The sequence below is a fragment of the Cygnus atratus genome, chromosome 11, assembly GCF_013377495.2.
Source record: "Cygnus atratus isolate AKBS03 ecotype Queensland, Australia chromosome 11, CAtr_DNAZoo_HiC_assembly, whole genome shotgun sequence".
In the NCBI taxonomy this organism is placed as follows: Eukaryota; Metazoa; Chordata; class Aves; order Anseriformes; family Anatidae; genus Cygnus; species Cygnus atratus.
Window position 1 is genome coordinate 11,398,900 of NC_066372.1, and position 14,383 is coordinate 11,413,282.

Consider the following 14,383-nt stretch of genomic DNA (forward strand, 5'->3'; position numbering starts at 1 on the left):
CTGTGGAGGAAGCAGTAACTACTTATTAGAATAATGAAAGAGTTCAGACTGCATTGTAGTACATGAGGCAGCAAGTCAAAGCTTCTCTGACAGCCAGTTCCCTTTTGTATCATGAGAACAGAGAGACTGCTGCAATGTACCAGACTAAGGGGCTGCCTAGCCTGGTATCCTGTTCCAACAGTGGCTTGCTGTAAGCAGGAACCCCAGAAATAGCAAAAACAAGGCAAACATATGTTATCTTACATAACAATTTCTATTTCTAGTGTTTAGTCCATTTAGACCATTAAGATCTTTAAGTTCTACTTCTCTTTTTCCCCAGGACTGCCTGGTATCAGTGTAGAGTGAGTTCCTTCTGATGAAGACAGTTAGTGCTCAACATTGAATAGTGTCAAAAATTTTGCTGCCAAAACAGGTCAGGATGTGTTTTCAGTCCCTAAAACTGGAATAAGGGGGACTCTGTGACCATTCTTCCAAACCGAGAACAATCCAGGTGGAGGACTTGGAGGAATTCTGGAAATATAAGGTCATATCCCAGTGCTTATGCGTATCATATGTGAGAAAAGCAAGCATGATGTGCAAAGATATGTTTTCCCAGCTCAGCAGTCTAAGGTGATACCAGTGGAGGAGTGTAACTGTGCAATATAACCTGGTCTGATCTGGAAGGGCAGAATTTCCATAAAGAGGATCACTGCTTTGTATTGCAGCTCTGGGGCTGGTAACGACTGTATTGCCTTTCCTTCCATCAGTGCGGGACTGATGAATTGGGATGCTCTTCTCGGTAAAACTCATTTCTATATTTTTATTTTTAAAAAGTCCCCACTTAGAACTGCAGTATCAAATTTGTTACATACTCATCCCTTTGTTACAATGACTACTGCTCGTGCTGGTTTCAGTGTGCAAAAGTAATACAGCTGCTTTTATTTGGTTTTGGAAGTTCTTGAGCTTCCTCTCCCATGGGTCTGATGTTAATGTGTCTTGTATTTATGATGGATTAATGTGAGACTTCTGAAAGATCCTTTCAAGATGGGAAAGGCAGTCCCATTTTGGGGCAGAGCAGAGGCAGCTCATTTCAGAGATGTACTGTCTTACACATCAAAAGAGCAGAGATGAGAACATACAAGAGACTAAAAGCCCTCAGTTGGGAGGAGTTAGATAAACACTCACCAATAACCTGCCTACGTTAAACCTTTTCCAGAATGCCTGAGTCTGAGATAACAAGAGCTATAAAGCGTGAGCAGCTAGCAGGGCACCAGACTGGACTGTCCACAGCTCACTGAAGGGTTGCGGGCCAAGTCTGAAGAGGTGCTTTTAGAAGGAGTCAGTATGGAGCCTGAGGAGTACAGACAGAGAGGTGAGTGATCCTCTGCTCTTGGAAGTAGGTAGCGTTTGCCCATGGGGAAGAACTGTTGTAGGGCTGTGAATGGTACCCAGAAATGAGGGTGGGCTGTGTACTTTTTAACGGCACATGTCCTTGATTCTTTAGATCTGCTGGGGCTGAGACGATAATATATCCCTAGGCTGAGTTTGATTTAATGGAGTTAGAGTAAGTGGCTGAGTTATGCTTTTTGATCTCTCATTTAAAATACTGTGGGAAAGCTCCAAAACTGATTCTGAATAAACGCGTGAAGGGGCTATGTACTATGGCTCTTCCTTGGCTGATACCATGAAACTTTACTGATACTGGTGCAGTTCTGGAGATGGGGAGCGAACTTTGGTCCCACGGCTGGAGAAAATTGCCTAGTAAGTGGAGAAAGATTAGGTGTGGAGCTGTGTAGTTGTTTTCAGAGGATGCAAAAGGAGTTATGCCTTAATAACAGGGAAGCATGAGGCATTATGGCAATTTTTGTGAGTGCAATTTCACTTCATCTGTAGGTAAGAAAATCTCTATCACCTCAGTAATCAAACAGACTGTAACTGTACCCATGATTATATTTTAAAGATATATTTGAGCTATTGAGTAATGACAATGAAGTAACCCCAGGAATCCGTTTTGTCCCTATGAAGCCTGCTCTAGAAGCTGTGTCCCTAAATTATTAGATGGGACAGGTAAGGTGTAAAGGTTGAGTAACTTTTCCTAGATCATCTAGTCACAGAGCCAGAGATTAATTCAGGTCTCCCGACTGCCGCCCAGTCTCTTCTGTAGAAGGATGTTCACTCTGAATAATCAGAAACCTTCACAAGGTCATACAGCTCCCATGTATGGGGTTTTATGTGTGTGTTCCCAGATAAGCAGGAACATTAATTTGTGAGACTGGTTCATGATACAGTGAATTGTGACTAGTGCTATGGAATATGGCTGTATTTTCTTAAATGAGCGAAGTGATGAGTTTATTCTCAGGGAATGCTGACAAGTATTATTTTCGCTGATGTTTCATATAGCCTTAAGCTAAGACTCAGAGGACTAGTCTGAATCAAATGTTGAACAGAAATTCATATCTAATTTTTTTTGTAAATTCTGTATCTATTTCAAAATTGTTAATGGATGTGGTAAAATGGACTTTTTAATTCGGTCTTCTCTGTAGCTGCCAGCTAGCAACATGAGATTTACATGAATTTCTTGTATGTTTCTGCTCCATTCTGAAGTTCAGAAATGATAAGAACTAGAAGCGGTGAGACTGAGGAATGTGCTGGATCCCTTGCTTCTGAATATCCTGAAGTACTTGTGCATAGGATAAGTGGGGCTTCGGTGGGGCTGTGGGCTGTTTTGGTGTTTTAGTTCCCATGGCTATCCTGGGAGCAGTATTTCAAGCCCTGTCAAATGCCAGTGACAGATTGCATGAAGTGCTAGTCATGATAATTGGTTTATCTGCAGTCTAAACTCAAAGCAAAGCATTGGTTTGCTTCTTCCAGGGAAAGAAATGGTGGATTACATTTGCCAGTACCTGAGCAATGTGAGAGAGAGACGGGTGACTCCTGATGTACAGCCAGGTTACATGAGAGCTCAGCTGCCGGATTCTGCCCCGATGGACCCAGACAGCTGGGACAACATCTTTGGAGATATAGAGAAGATTATTATGCCTGGGGTAAGAAATAAATTATAATTGTGACAGGAAAAAGTCACTAATACCTGAGGTGAACACCCACATTCTGGGAATGCACAAATTCTGCTGAACATTTGTTTAGATACATGCTTACATTAGTGTCCAGCATACAAGTTTCTTCGGGAGAGGAGGGCTATATAATTATGAATTGCTGTGTATAGCTAAAGACAAGCTGATGAAATGAGCAAGAGCAACTAACAAAGTTGATTTGGGGATTCCCCATATACGGATAAGTCTTTCAGACTTTGTGCAATAATTTTCAAAAGATCATTCTTTCCTGTTCAAAATCTTTGTCTGCCTGTTTAATTCAGATAAATGCTTTTGCTATAATTTGGAATTTATCTAATAACGACACAGTGTTATCACTTGCTACTGCTGCACTCCTGTTGATATTATCTCCGTAGCTTTCTGCTAGCTGTTCTAGAATTGCACGTATTATGCTGCTGTGATCCTTTCCCATCACTTAAAACAGATGCTAATCACTACATCTCCTACAGAATTTTGCCACATTTTCAGACTTAACTTCCAGATAATTTTGTTCTAGGTTGTCCATTGGCAAAGTCCGCACATGCATGCCTACTTTCCAGCTCTTACTTCTTGGCCTTCACTCCTCGGAGATATGTTGGCTGATGCAATTAACTGCTTGGGATTCACATGGGTAAACTACTCTTTTTATTTTGTTACTTTAGATATCCTTCTTCTGTGTATGTTATGGAGGAACAGGTCATAGTCATTCTGGTTCTGTGAGTCAGTACAACTTTTTACTGTAAACCATTGTATTGTAAGCTGTTTGCGTAATTGAAGAATGTCACTTGTAAAAATAAATCATATGTATAAAACCAAACATTACCTAGTAATCAGAGTTGAATGGAGAAAATACACCACTAGAAAGGTATGTTTTCTAATTAATTGCATATCCAAACAGCTGGCATTGTTCCCTGATGATTTATTTACTCCCAGTGCTAAGACTGTTGCACTGCAGGCAGAGCAGCGAGCACCCATGACTGCAAGTTAGGCTGGGCTTCATTTCAGTTCTCCTGATCCTTTGAGAGAACATATTTACTGTTCTTCTCCTTCTAAAAGTGATTGTTTGGCAGCCTGTCCCAGAATGTCTGAGTATTTGGTGTCCTCCTGCCACTACCCAACGCTACTACTTGGCTATGACTCTACAGACCTCAGTGGCATTCTGAAGCCAATGTCTTCTCCATTGGTGAAGGTGCCCAGATCTTTAGATGTATGTCTCCATGTTAAGAAAACAGTAGAAACTCATAAACCTATAAGAATTTGGTTACGGTCTCCATGTACTTGTATCTGATTAGCTCATTGCATATACAGGAACGTCCATTTTCTGTTCTCTATCTAGTTTTGACAGAATTTTAAGTTTGCAATGTAAATGGATTCTTTCAAAAGTGGAAAGCTTGGCACTGCAGAACAACTTCTATCTTTCTTTTGCTGCTCTTCAAAAACCCACCCTTAACTCTCCTCAGCTGAAAGACAGATCAGTCTCCTTTCTCTTTAGGAACCGAGAGCATATGCTCATACTGAACTGTAGTTCTGCATTTTAGCCTCAAATGGCTTGTTGTGACTTCTTAATGACTCTAAAATTATTGGTAGTTCAGAAGCTCAGTGCTGAGGTGATACTAGGAAGCTGAAGAGAACATTTTAAGGGGGTTGGTAAGAGTCTGTATTTGATATTGCAAGAGAGCAACTGGTAATAAGAGAATGAGCAAGACACCTAAACTGTAATCTCAGCATCAAAGTCTGTATTAGAGAACTCACCAAATAACATCATTTTTATTATAATAGTGTTGCACTTTGCCAGGTATGAGCCATAGCCTTATAGGGTTAGCTGTTTACAAACTTTGTAGCATTAGATACATAATCTGCACCTTTGTTAGGTCTAGGTGAGATTTCTCCCAAGGCAATTAAGAGTGTTAATAGCCGTTAATTAAAATGTGATATGTGGCATGCTCTCTAAGGGTTAAACTCCTATTGTATTTGCTGGGTGAATTTAGAACATTGTTCTCTTTGTTTGATTTTCTAGGCCTCCAGTCCAGCCTGTACAGAACTGGAAATGAATGTGATGGATTGGTTGGCTAAAATGCTGGGCCTTCCAGATAAATTCCTGCACCACCATCCTGACAGTGTGGGTGGAGGAGTACTACAGGTAAGGGAGATCAGAGGTGGCCTCATCAACATTTCTGTGTTCACTGCAGTAAATTTCCCTATAGGTGATCATTTTCCTTGAGGCAAAATCCACAAGATTTGTCATATAAGTCTATATGGGGACAAATTTCATCTTGATGTTTCCTTCCCAGATTTTAGGATTAAATTTAGATGATTATGGAATAGGAATTACTATTGCTTTTAGTCCTGACTGCATTATGGACTAGGAGCAGGTACTTTTGTGGACTTAAGGATAAACGAGATAATCAGATTTGGTTTCTTCAGTCTGTTTCACATCACTAGAGTATTCACCAAAGTTATTCCTGCACAATTAGAGAAGGGGGAAGACTTGTCACTGTCTTGCCAGCAAATAAAGACTGCTGGCAGAAGGACATAAATTCGTTTCCCTTCTTCTGATGTTGACTTTGTGCCTCTGGAAGTTGCAAGATCCAAGGCCTGAATCTTCTTTCATACAGCCTAAGCAAGTATTCCCTGGAATTGATGCTAAGGCTCTGTGTTATTATAAGGAGCTTTGCTCAGGTTTGTAGTTTTTGTGGTAGATAGTACATTTAATCTATAGAAGAACAAAAGTAATTTATTTACTCAGTCATGCACTTCAGTCCTCTACATTAAAAATATACAGAAATTAAAAAGCTTTGTTTTGTGTTGCTGGCCCAGAGAGCTGTTCATTAGCTAGTGAATTCCCATTGCATCTGAGAAAAGCAGTTGTGGAAATTTAAAAATAAAAAAAAAAGGGGGGGAGGTAGTTGAAAGCATTTCAGTGACTTCAGTAAATCCTTGGCAAAACAGCAATAAAATAGTGAAATGTTGCAGTAAATGAGCAATGTCTTTTCAGAGCACTGTGAGTGAATCAACGTTGGTTGCGCTGCTGGCAGCAAGGAAAAACAAAATTCTGGAGATGAAGCTTTCTGAGCCAGATGCTGATGAGTCCTTGCTCAATTCTCGTCTCATCGCATATGCGTCTGATCAAGTAGGTTGTTACAGTTACAAAAAAAACCAAACTATTTTACTTCCATCTCACCCAGACCATGCAGATGACAATGTGAACTTACATTACTGTACCAAGAGAAAAATACAACCATGAATGAATCCCTCTAACGCTGTTACCCTGTAATGCTGTTTTCTGCAGATGGGGAAATGAAATTGGTGTGAGATGAGATTTTGCAGGGTCCCAGCAGTCCAAAAGACTTCTTTCCTGTTTCTCACAAATCCTTACTCCAGTAACTAAGTGTTGATCTCATGCTGCTTCAGCTCTTGTTCCTTAACATCCTCCTTCCATTTGGAGACAGGCACACTCAGATCCTCAGTGTTGCTCTTGATTGTTGTCTCTGCTCCAGGCCTATGAACTTGTCCTTGGAGAAAATGCCTACACAGTGATGTGACTCTGCCTGCAAACCTGTTCTGTCCTTTGGCTCCTGAACTGAACAATCATACTCCCCTGTGAAAACAGCAGCAGGAGACACACTCATGCTGGTTTTTCATGTAACTAAAAGGGTTTTTGATTGCGAGGTGTTTTGGTCTATGCCAGCCCTAAACTAGGCATGCTTCAGGACTTTTTGTCTTCAGATAGTGAGGAGGGAATATGTTAAGGTAGCTTCATTTCTAGAAAGTCCTTTAAGATTCGAGTTTTGATAAATGGCCCTCCAAACACAAGATAAGTATGCCTCATAAGATTTTTAGAGACCAGAACACAAATAAATGGATCATATGTGTTCCTTGAAATTACAATGTGTTCTTTCTTCTTTCTTCTTGTTATTCACAAGGAACAAACTTTCAGACTTACATTAGTCTGGATTATAACAACAACTTTATCTATGCTTTTATTGTCTTTTATAAGGCCATAATTTATCACAGTTTTTGAGCCTCAGAGCTTGCTTTCTTAATGCTTTTTTTACAATTTTTTTTTTAAGGCACATTCTTCTGTAGAAAAGGCTGGCTTGATTTCTCTTGTGAAGATGAAATTTCTGCCCGTGGATGAGAACTTTTCCCTTAGAGGTGAAACTCTGAAAAAAGCCATTGCAGAAGACAGAAAGAAAGGCCTAGTGCCCATCTTTGTATGTTCAGCTTTCTGTTTGAGAGTATTGATATTCTTAATGTCATCAGAAGAAATGTCTTAGATATAATTTTACTATGTTAAAATACTTTAGTTGAAGATGAAAATGTATGTGAGAATTTTGCATTCTATTGAACTCAGGAATGTTGATATCATTTCATTTTTACTACATTAATAGCCTCCCCAGTTTTAAAATGCTGCATCCATTTCTTAAAAAAAAAAAAAAGCCATCTGAACAGTTTTTTCTTCTAGGTTTGTGCAACTTTGGGTACAACTGGTGTCTGTGCTTTTGACAATCTCTCAGAACTGGGCCCGATTTGTAAGTGTCCTTTTCCCCCTGATTTTAAACTATGATAGGACAGAGAAGATAGTATGACAATTTTTCACGTCAAAACCAAGGAGAGTAGAAAGACTAACGAGTGGAGTTTTTCAAATGTGTCTCAAAGATGAGTGGAGTCAGTATAAGTCTCTGAAGTGATTTCTATAAGGTTAGGATGCTAAAATACATTCCATTCCAGATGGATGACACTTGCCAGCTGATAGATCTTTAATGTGGTTATTCAGGGAATACACAGAGCATACGCTACCGACTGCAGTATTATTGCAGGACGGATACTAAACATTTAACCTAGCAAAGGAGTTTTGAAGGTAGTGATTGGTAGGACATCCTTTGTGGTCACCAGTTCAATAGGTAAATTTGATATTGTTGCAGATTCTATTCCAGCGTGAATTCTGACAAGTAAGTGCTGAAGATCTATGGCACTTTCTGTTACGTGTCAGAGCATGGCTTCTATCTCTGAGTCCTTTTGCTTGCATTTATTTTGGCTTTGTGTGAATGAGTTATACTGGGGAATTTCAATTAGTAAAAAGGCGGTGACGGAAATCAAATGTTAAAAAGCCTCATCCAAAATTTGGAATAGTGAATTTTTCTAGAGTTGGCTCCATCTGGATTCCGCATTATCCCATATTTTGTGGTTCTAGTTCCACAGCTTTATGATATAACTCGATTGTCAATTGCTTGTATTGTGTTTTATTTTTGTTAACCTGTCCACCTCCTGCAAAAAAGTATGCCTAGTTTTCAGAGAGAAGAGTACTACTTTAACTTAAGCACATACTCTGATTCATTATATCCCTTACATAACAATGATTTCATTTCTAACAGGTGATGCTGAGGGACTCTGGCTTCACATTGATGCTGCATATGCAGGAACAGCATTTGTGTGTCCTGAATTTCGATTGTTCTTGGATGGAATTGAATATGCAGATTCCTTTACTTTTAACCCTTCAAAATGGATGATGGTTCATTTTGACTGCACTGGATTTTGGTGAGTAAAGACAACACGAGAAGGATAACGTGCAAATTGTAAAGTCTTTCTTTGCACATTTTTTTTGCTAAATACAGTTCATTCTACAATTGATAGGGTTAAAGATAAATACAAGTTACATCAAACCTTCAGTGTAAACCCTGTCTACCTCAGACATCCCAATTCAGGAGCTGCTGTTGATTTTATGGTAAGTTGCTATTTGAGTTGATATTTTAAATTGCCTATAAAGTGTTTAAATGTAGACTGCGAAATTCCTCTGGAGTTAGTTTTTAGGTGGCCTTACTACTTAACAGCATAAAAACAATCATACTGAGGTCTTAATGCAGATTAAGTATTAAAACTTTGAAGTGGTTATGATAATTGGTTGTAAAATTGCTTTCATTTTTAGAGATTGAAGTATTCAAGATTTTTACACAGGTGGGGATCTAGCCTAGCCTTTTTTGTTAGAAGAGTCTTTTATGTGCATTGTATTGTTAAAATAATTCCTACTGATGACATTTTGGGTGGTTTTCTTGTATCTTTGATATGTGATAAAATAGAGAAATGATTAAGCAATGGAAACACCATGCTCTGAAACAACAGTAACATGAATTACATTTTTCTTCACATTTATGTATTGATAGGAGAGCTGAGTCATTTCAATTTATATCCATTTTATAGCAGATTTCAGTACAGTAAAACAAAAGAATATTCAACTGCCAATTTTTTCAGCTATGATCTCACCCAAGCCCTGAAAAGATGATTGTTTTCTTGAAATCCATGATGCTTTTCACTAGAGGGAGTGTAAGTGTAGAGAGGGAAAAGAAAAAATCACGGAGTCCCTCTTGTGGTTGAATAGGACCCTGCATGTTACTGTGTAGCTCCTTAGAAGTACTCTTATGTTTTGTCACTCTTCTCCACACAGTAGGTGTTATTTTCTCTGGAAGGGTTTACTCCTATATGAATTCTTGTTGGCTTGGGAAGATGTTCAGGATGGCACTTAAATATTCAGATTACAGGAACCGAAGTCAGCACTCAATCCTGAGTGTTAATGGACACATCTTAAGTTGATAACGCTCTTTAAGTGCAAACAGTTGTTGTTATATGCCGGTAATTAAAATCCTAAACAACACCCCTCTGTTCCCTGAGGGGAACAGACAAAATCTTATTTTTGCAAATAATTGACAAATTTGTAGACATAGCGTTTTCTTGATGGCTATTTCCTAGGCTTAGCTGGGTTTCAGTAGCATGCAATTTGTTGTCTCAGTGGAGGTTTCTGACATGAGTACAGGTCTGAAACAACAGACCTTGTAGTGTAAGGGTTCAGTCCTTTCTGCCGTTTTTGCCCTTATTGATATGCTGTTGTGTTTTCACAGCACTGGCAAATTCCATTGAGTCGTCGATTTCGTTCTTTGAAGCTGTGGTTTGTGATTCGTTCATTTGGGGTGAAAAAGCTTCAAGCTCACATCCGGCATGTACGTACATTAACAGTGCAAGCATAAGTGTATTATGCTGTTTTATCAGTAGTGGAGTTCATTAAATTCAGTCATGCAAAGATGAGTAACAAAGCCTTTCATGTACAAAGTTTGCCTGTGAACACTAAACATGTGCTGACTTTAACTAATCTGTAAAGATTGACTGTGTGGACAAAACGTCTCCTGTATCCTTTTTGGAAGCAATAGGCAATGGAAAGCAACTTGATAAGTCAATACCTCTGCACATCATTGAGTAAGTTTGTAGAGGCTTTCCTTGAGGCAAGGTGGCAGCTGTTTGGGAGGCAAGCTGTGAAGGATGGCTGAACCCATTGCAATGAAACTTCACAGGCTTAAGTCTTTGATGGAGTGTATGTATCATATTGTGGATCAACGGTTGCTGCAAAAGGAATTTAATCTGTGAAAAGAAACGCGCAGTTTTCAAACCTTCTCAAAATTCCTATATGTAGCCCAGCTACTCTTCTACATTGTCAAGGGTTTGGGCAAATAGAGACAGTCTTAAAAATTCTTAGCTTTGTTGTTGTTCTTAACTTTGCTGCCATACATAGAAATGAATGGAGTGATCTGTTTTAATGAGGAGGGATGTTTTTTTTAACTACTTAGTTTAGTGTCTTACACTGTGTTTTTGATGAACCAATACATAACTACTTTTTTTCTTAATTACAGGGTACTGAAACAGCCAAATTCTTTGAATCTTTAGTTGAAAGTGATCCACTCTTTGAAATTCCTGCCAAGAGACATCTTGGACTGGTTGTATTTCGTTTAAAGGTAAAAAATGGGCTATTTTCATCTATTTTAGAGTATTTCCATGAATTATTTGACTACAGATGATCTCTCCAGAGGCATTAAGAACTACGAATAAACTTTCATATAAGAATTGGTAATGCTGAAATTCTTACAAAGATGTTTGGATGTCACTGGAAACTGTAACAGTTGTACTTTTTTCTTTTCCCTATGCATATTTAAAACAGGGTCCCAACTGGCTGACAGAAAAACTCCTGAAAGAACTAAGCAGTTCTGGCAAGCTCTTCCTTGTTCCAGCAACCATTCATGACAAGTTCATCATTCGCTTTACTGTAACATCTCAGTTCACCACTAGGGAAGATATTCTGCAAGACTGGAACATCATTCAACATACCGCAGCCCAAATCATTAGCCAGAATTATGGGTTACTCCACATCAGTTCTGGTGATGAGGCAAGAATCCCTAATATGGTAACGGAACATAATTCTAATGTTATCAGTAATGCTTCTCAGCTATATGTAGAAGAAGAAAAATACAAAATACCTTCCAGAAAAATAGTAGTTCAGCCTAAGAAAGTAGCAATGAGTTACAATACATGTGTGATCAGTCAGCAAGTGAAAGGTCAAGGGGACCCTCTAGATGACTGTTTTCCGGAAGATGTGCAAGATGTTACCAAACATAAGTTAACCTCTTTCTTATTCAGTTATTTATCTATTCAAGGCAAGAAAAAGACAGCACGTTCCCTTAGCTGCAACAGTGTCCCAGTGACTGGTCTTCTTGAGCAATGTAACCCCAAAGCAGCAGCCACTGACAAGAAAGAATCTCATGCAAATGCTAGAATCCTTTCTAGGCTGCCTGAAGAGGTGATGATGCTCAAAAAAAGTGCCTTCAAAAAATTAATTAAGTTCTACAGTGTCCCAAACTTTCCAGAGTGTAGCATTCAGTGTGGCCTTCAGCTGCCTTGTTGTCCTCTGCAAGCCATTGTTTGACAAGTAAAAGAGATTGGTGCTTAAGAGCTCCCCAGGTAGAAAGAGAACCAAAGTTTGCTTATTCATATGCAATACTACATGTTATTTTGTTCAATATGTAAGCAATGGTAATGACCACCGAGAAAATGCCTGTGCTTTTACTGGAGTAAAACCTTGTGTATTTATAGATTAAAATGTCAAATAAATCTTGTAGACATGTAACATTAAACTCTCTGGTTTGTAGACTGCAGTAAAGAAAATGCAAACTTCTGTCTTGTAAACCGTCCTTTAACAGGACTGAGAGCTGGTAAACTAGAAACATTTTGACAGCGTACATTGGCCTCCATAGGGTGTTAACAATTCAGTTCTCTTTGCACCATTGATTATTTTTTTAATACGTTGACTTGAACTCTCTAGGCTGCTGTGAGGATGTGTGTATGTAGACAATGCCAACGTCACTTCTGAATTGTGTAAAGAGGAGGATGTAACCTTTCTAAGTGACTTACTATACTAGGGCAATTTTCAGCTTTTGAGTTTAAAAACAGAGCAGCCCTGCCATTCCATCTGTGCTAATCAGTTAACAGTGCACATGAGGCTTTATGTAACCATATTTCAAGAAAACAAGAATGGAATTGCCCTAAAACTGTGTTTGTGTCCATCTGATTAACTCTGAATTGTCCTAGCGCAGTCCATTTGAGAAACTAATTCAGGAAGGGGAGCACCTGCTTATATCTTTTCCTAGTGTGAGTGTGTAACAGTCAATTCAGACTGAAGTACAGGAGTGGATAGGTCAGCAATCAAAGTCACTTTTGTGCAGAGTGGAGATGTGAAGGATGGAAGGACCCTCAGAGCAGGCAGCTTAGAAAACATAAAACTCAAGAGGAAGGGAGCACAAAGATGGTGGCTAAGAAATTCAAAGGAGAGGAAAAGCCAGGCTCAGATGCATGTGTAGTTGGAAAAGTTCTGCTTTATTAAGTCAATCTCATATTCACATTTATTTCAAATACCAATATTGACTAATATTCATAAATGGAATTTCCCAACACGGTTAGAATAACAGATCCTTCAAAACTTGATTATTATAAAACATGTATTTTTGGACATGCTCACAATTTGAAGTTACGTTTTTTCTTACTGAGTTATAAATGTCCTGGGTCATTTGTACGTACAGATTCTCTTTATCGTCCAGGAAATGCAGGCGATCTTTAATGACTGTTGGATTGAAACCCTCCTCCACTAGTTGTACCTTATGGTACTTAAGATTTGCTGTAAGTTCAATGGCACTCTGCAAAACAAAATTACAGTTGTACTTACCAACATCATCATATAATATGGGAATTAGATTAAATTTTCTAGGTTTAAAGAGAATCATATTTAAAAAAAAAAAATCTATACAGTGTAGAAATGGAAGCCTTACTAACAGAGGTAAAAACCATCTGCATTCATCTGATGATAATTACTGGCCCACATACTCAATAGTTCAATTATTCTGAATGCAAGAAGTGTTGGGGACACAGAAATAGACTAATGAAAGACTTTTCTTACTGCAGTATTTAAATGAGGCAGGAAGACATTAGTAACATTACTCATGCTATTTTCAACTTTTAGTCAGAAAGCATCACAGTGTTGATCCAGAAAATCATTTTGTTATGTGCTAAAACTCGGTTGTGAACTTCACATCCAACTTAAAAACAATTTTTTCAGACCACTAATAGGGTGCAACATTAACTTCTTAAAGAGTAACAGTTCTGCAGTGATGCAGCCATCTTATAGAGTCCTGACCCTATAGGAAGATCATTAATGACACTGTATGCTGTTAGAATATCTGTATCTTGTTTTCAGATAAAAAAGCAGTAGGATTATTCTCAGAAAAGAGCAAAGAAAATGCCCAGTTGAAGACTAGCCTTAAGCATGCTAGGCGCGAAATTCTTTTCCAAGCCTAGCATCAGAATAGTAGATGACAGATTTTATGAAAATCTTCCTTCTTTAGAAAGTCTTTGGAAAGACTTTGGAAAAACAAGTCTGTATGCAGAAGCAACAGTCTGCCTGTAAACACATGACACATTAGTTGTGCTTACAGAGGAAACTTAGACTTGACACCAGACTTGTCTTTAGAAGGTGACTATCTGCATAAACTACTTCCATGTAACTTGGCTGGGCTGCGGTGGGCTTAACCCTCAACCAAAAGATTCAGTTGGAATTAGTAACCAGACACTTGTTTACTTTGAATGCAAAATAGACCAAAAGGCTGTTTAGTATGTTCTTTATTCTTTCATTTGCATTTACTTAAATAGGGAATATATGTATAGCACACATCCCTTCTTACCCCAAGTCAAGAGACAGTAGAGGGAGAGCTGGCATAGGTGAGTATGCCTATGGGGCAGATACTCTGTTAACACAATCGATATGTTCCTCAGCAGTGAGAATGTACCACAGCTTGTAACCTGTCTACCTGTTAACCTTATACAAAAAGTGAGCATTTCTGTCCCACAGTCTAGCCTGGGATGCTCACTCAGAGATCTCCCTCACATGTCACAATCCATGAAAATTGAAATTATCACAAGTATCTGGTTTAAACCACGGTTTGCGTGTA

At 38.7% G+C, this 14,383-nt stretch overlaps 1 protein-coding gene across 2 annotated transcripts; it reads left to right on the plus strand.

Moving 5' to 3' along the window:
* Nucleotides 1–1,222: 1,222 nt before the first annotated feature.
* Nucleotides 1,223–12,010, plus strand: HDC (histidine decarboxylase). 2 transcript variants are annotated; one of them, XM_035554818.2, is made up of 12 exons: nt 1,223–1,351; nt 2,851–3,023; nt 3,586–3,699; nt 5,086–5,208; nt 6,064–6,198; nt 7,139–7,282; nt 7,534–7,600; nt 8,444–8,606; nt 8,703–8,793; nt 9,962–10,060; nt 10,745–10,846; nt 11,050–12,010. In XM_035554818.2, exons 1-12 carry the CDS (start codon nt 1,324–1,326, stop codon nt 11,809–11,811), a joined length of 2,001 nt encoding a protein of 666 aa, XP_035410711.1. In that variant the 5' UTR covers nt 1,223–1,323; the 3' UTR covers nt 11,812–12,010. The 2 variants fall into 2 exon arrangements, with proteins under 2 accessions (XP_035410711.1, XP_050569026.1); XM_050713069.1 differs by lacking the exon at nt 9,962–10,060 and having other exon boundaries at nt 11,050–11,825.
* Nucleotides 12,011–14,383: the final 2,373 nt, after the last annotated feature.

Excerpts from the sequence above, each read along its gene's own strand:
- HDC (XM_035554818.2), top strand. The coding sequence starts at position 1,324 with ATGGAGCCTGAGGAGTACAGACAGAGAG. Across the intron at positions 1,352-2,850 it reads TGAGGAGTACAGACAGAGAG|GGAAAGAAATGGTGGATTAC; the intron begins GTGAGTGATCCT and ends TGCTTCTTCCAG. Across the intron at positions 10,061-10,744 it reads TTCAAGCTCACATCCGGCAT|GGTACTGAAACAGCCAAATT; the intron begins GTACGTACATTA and ends TCTTAATTACAG.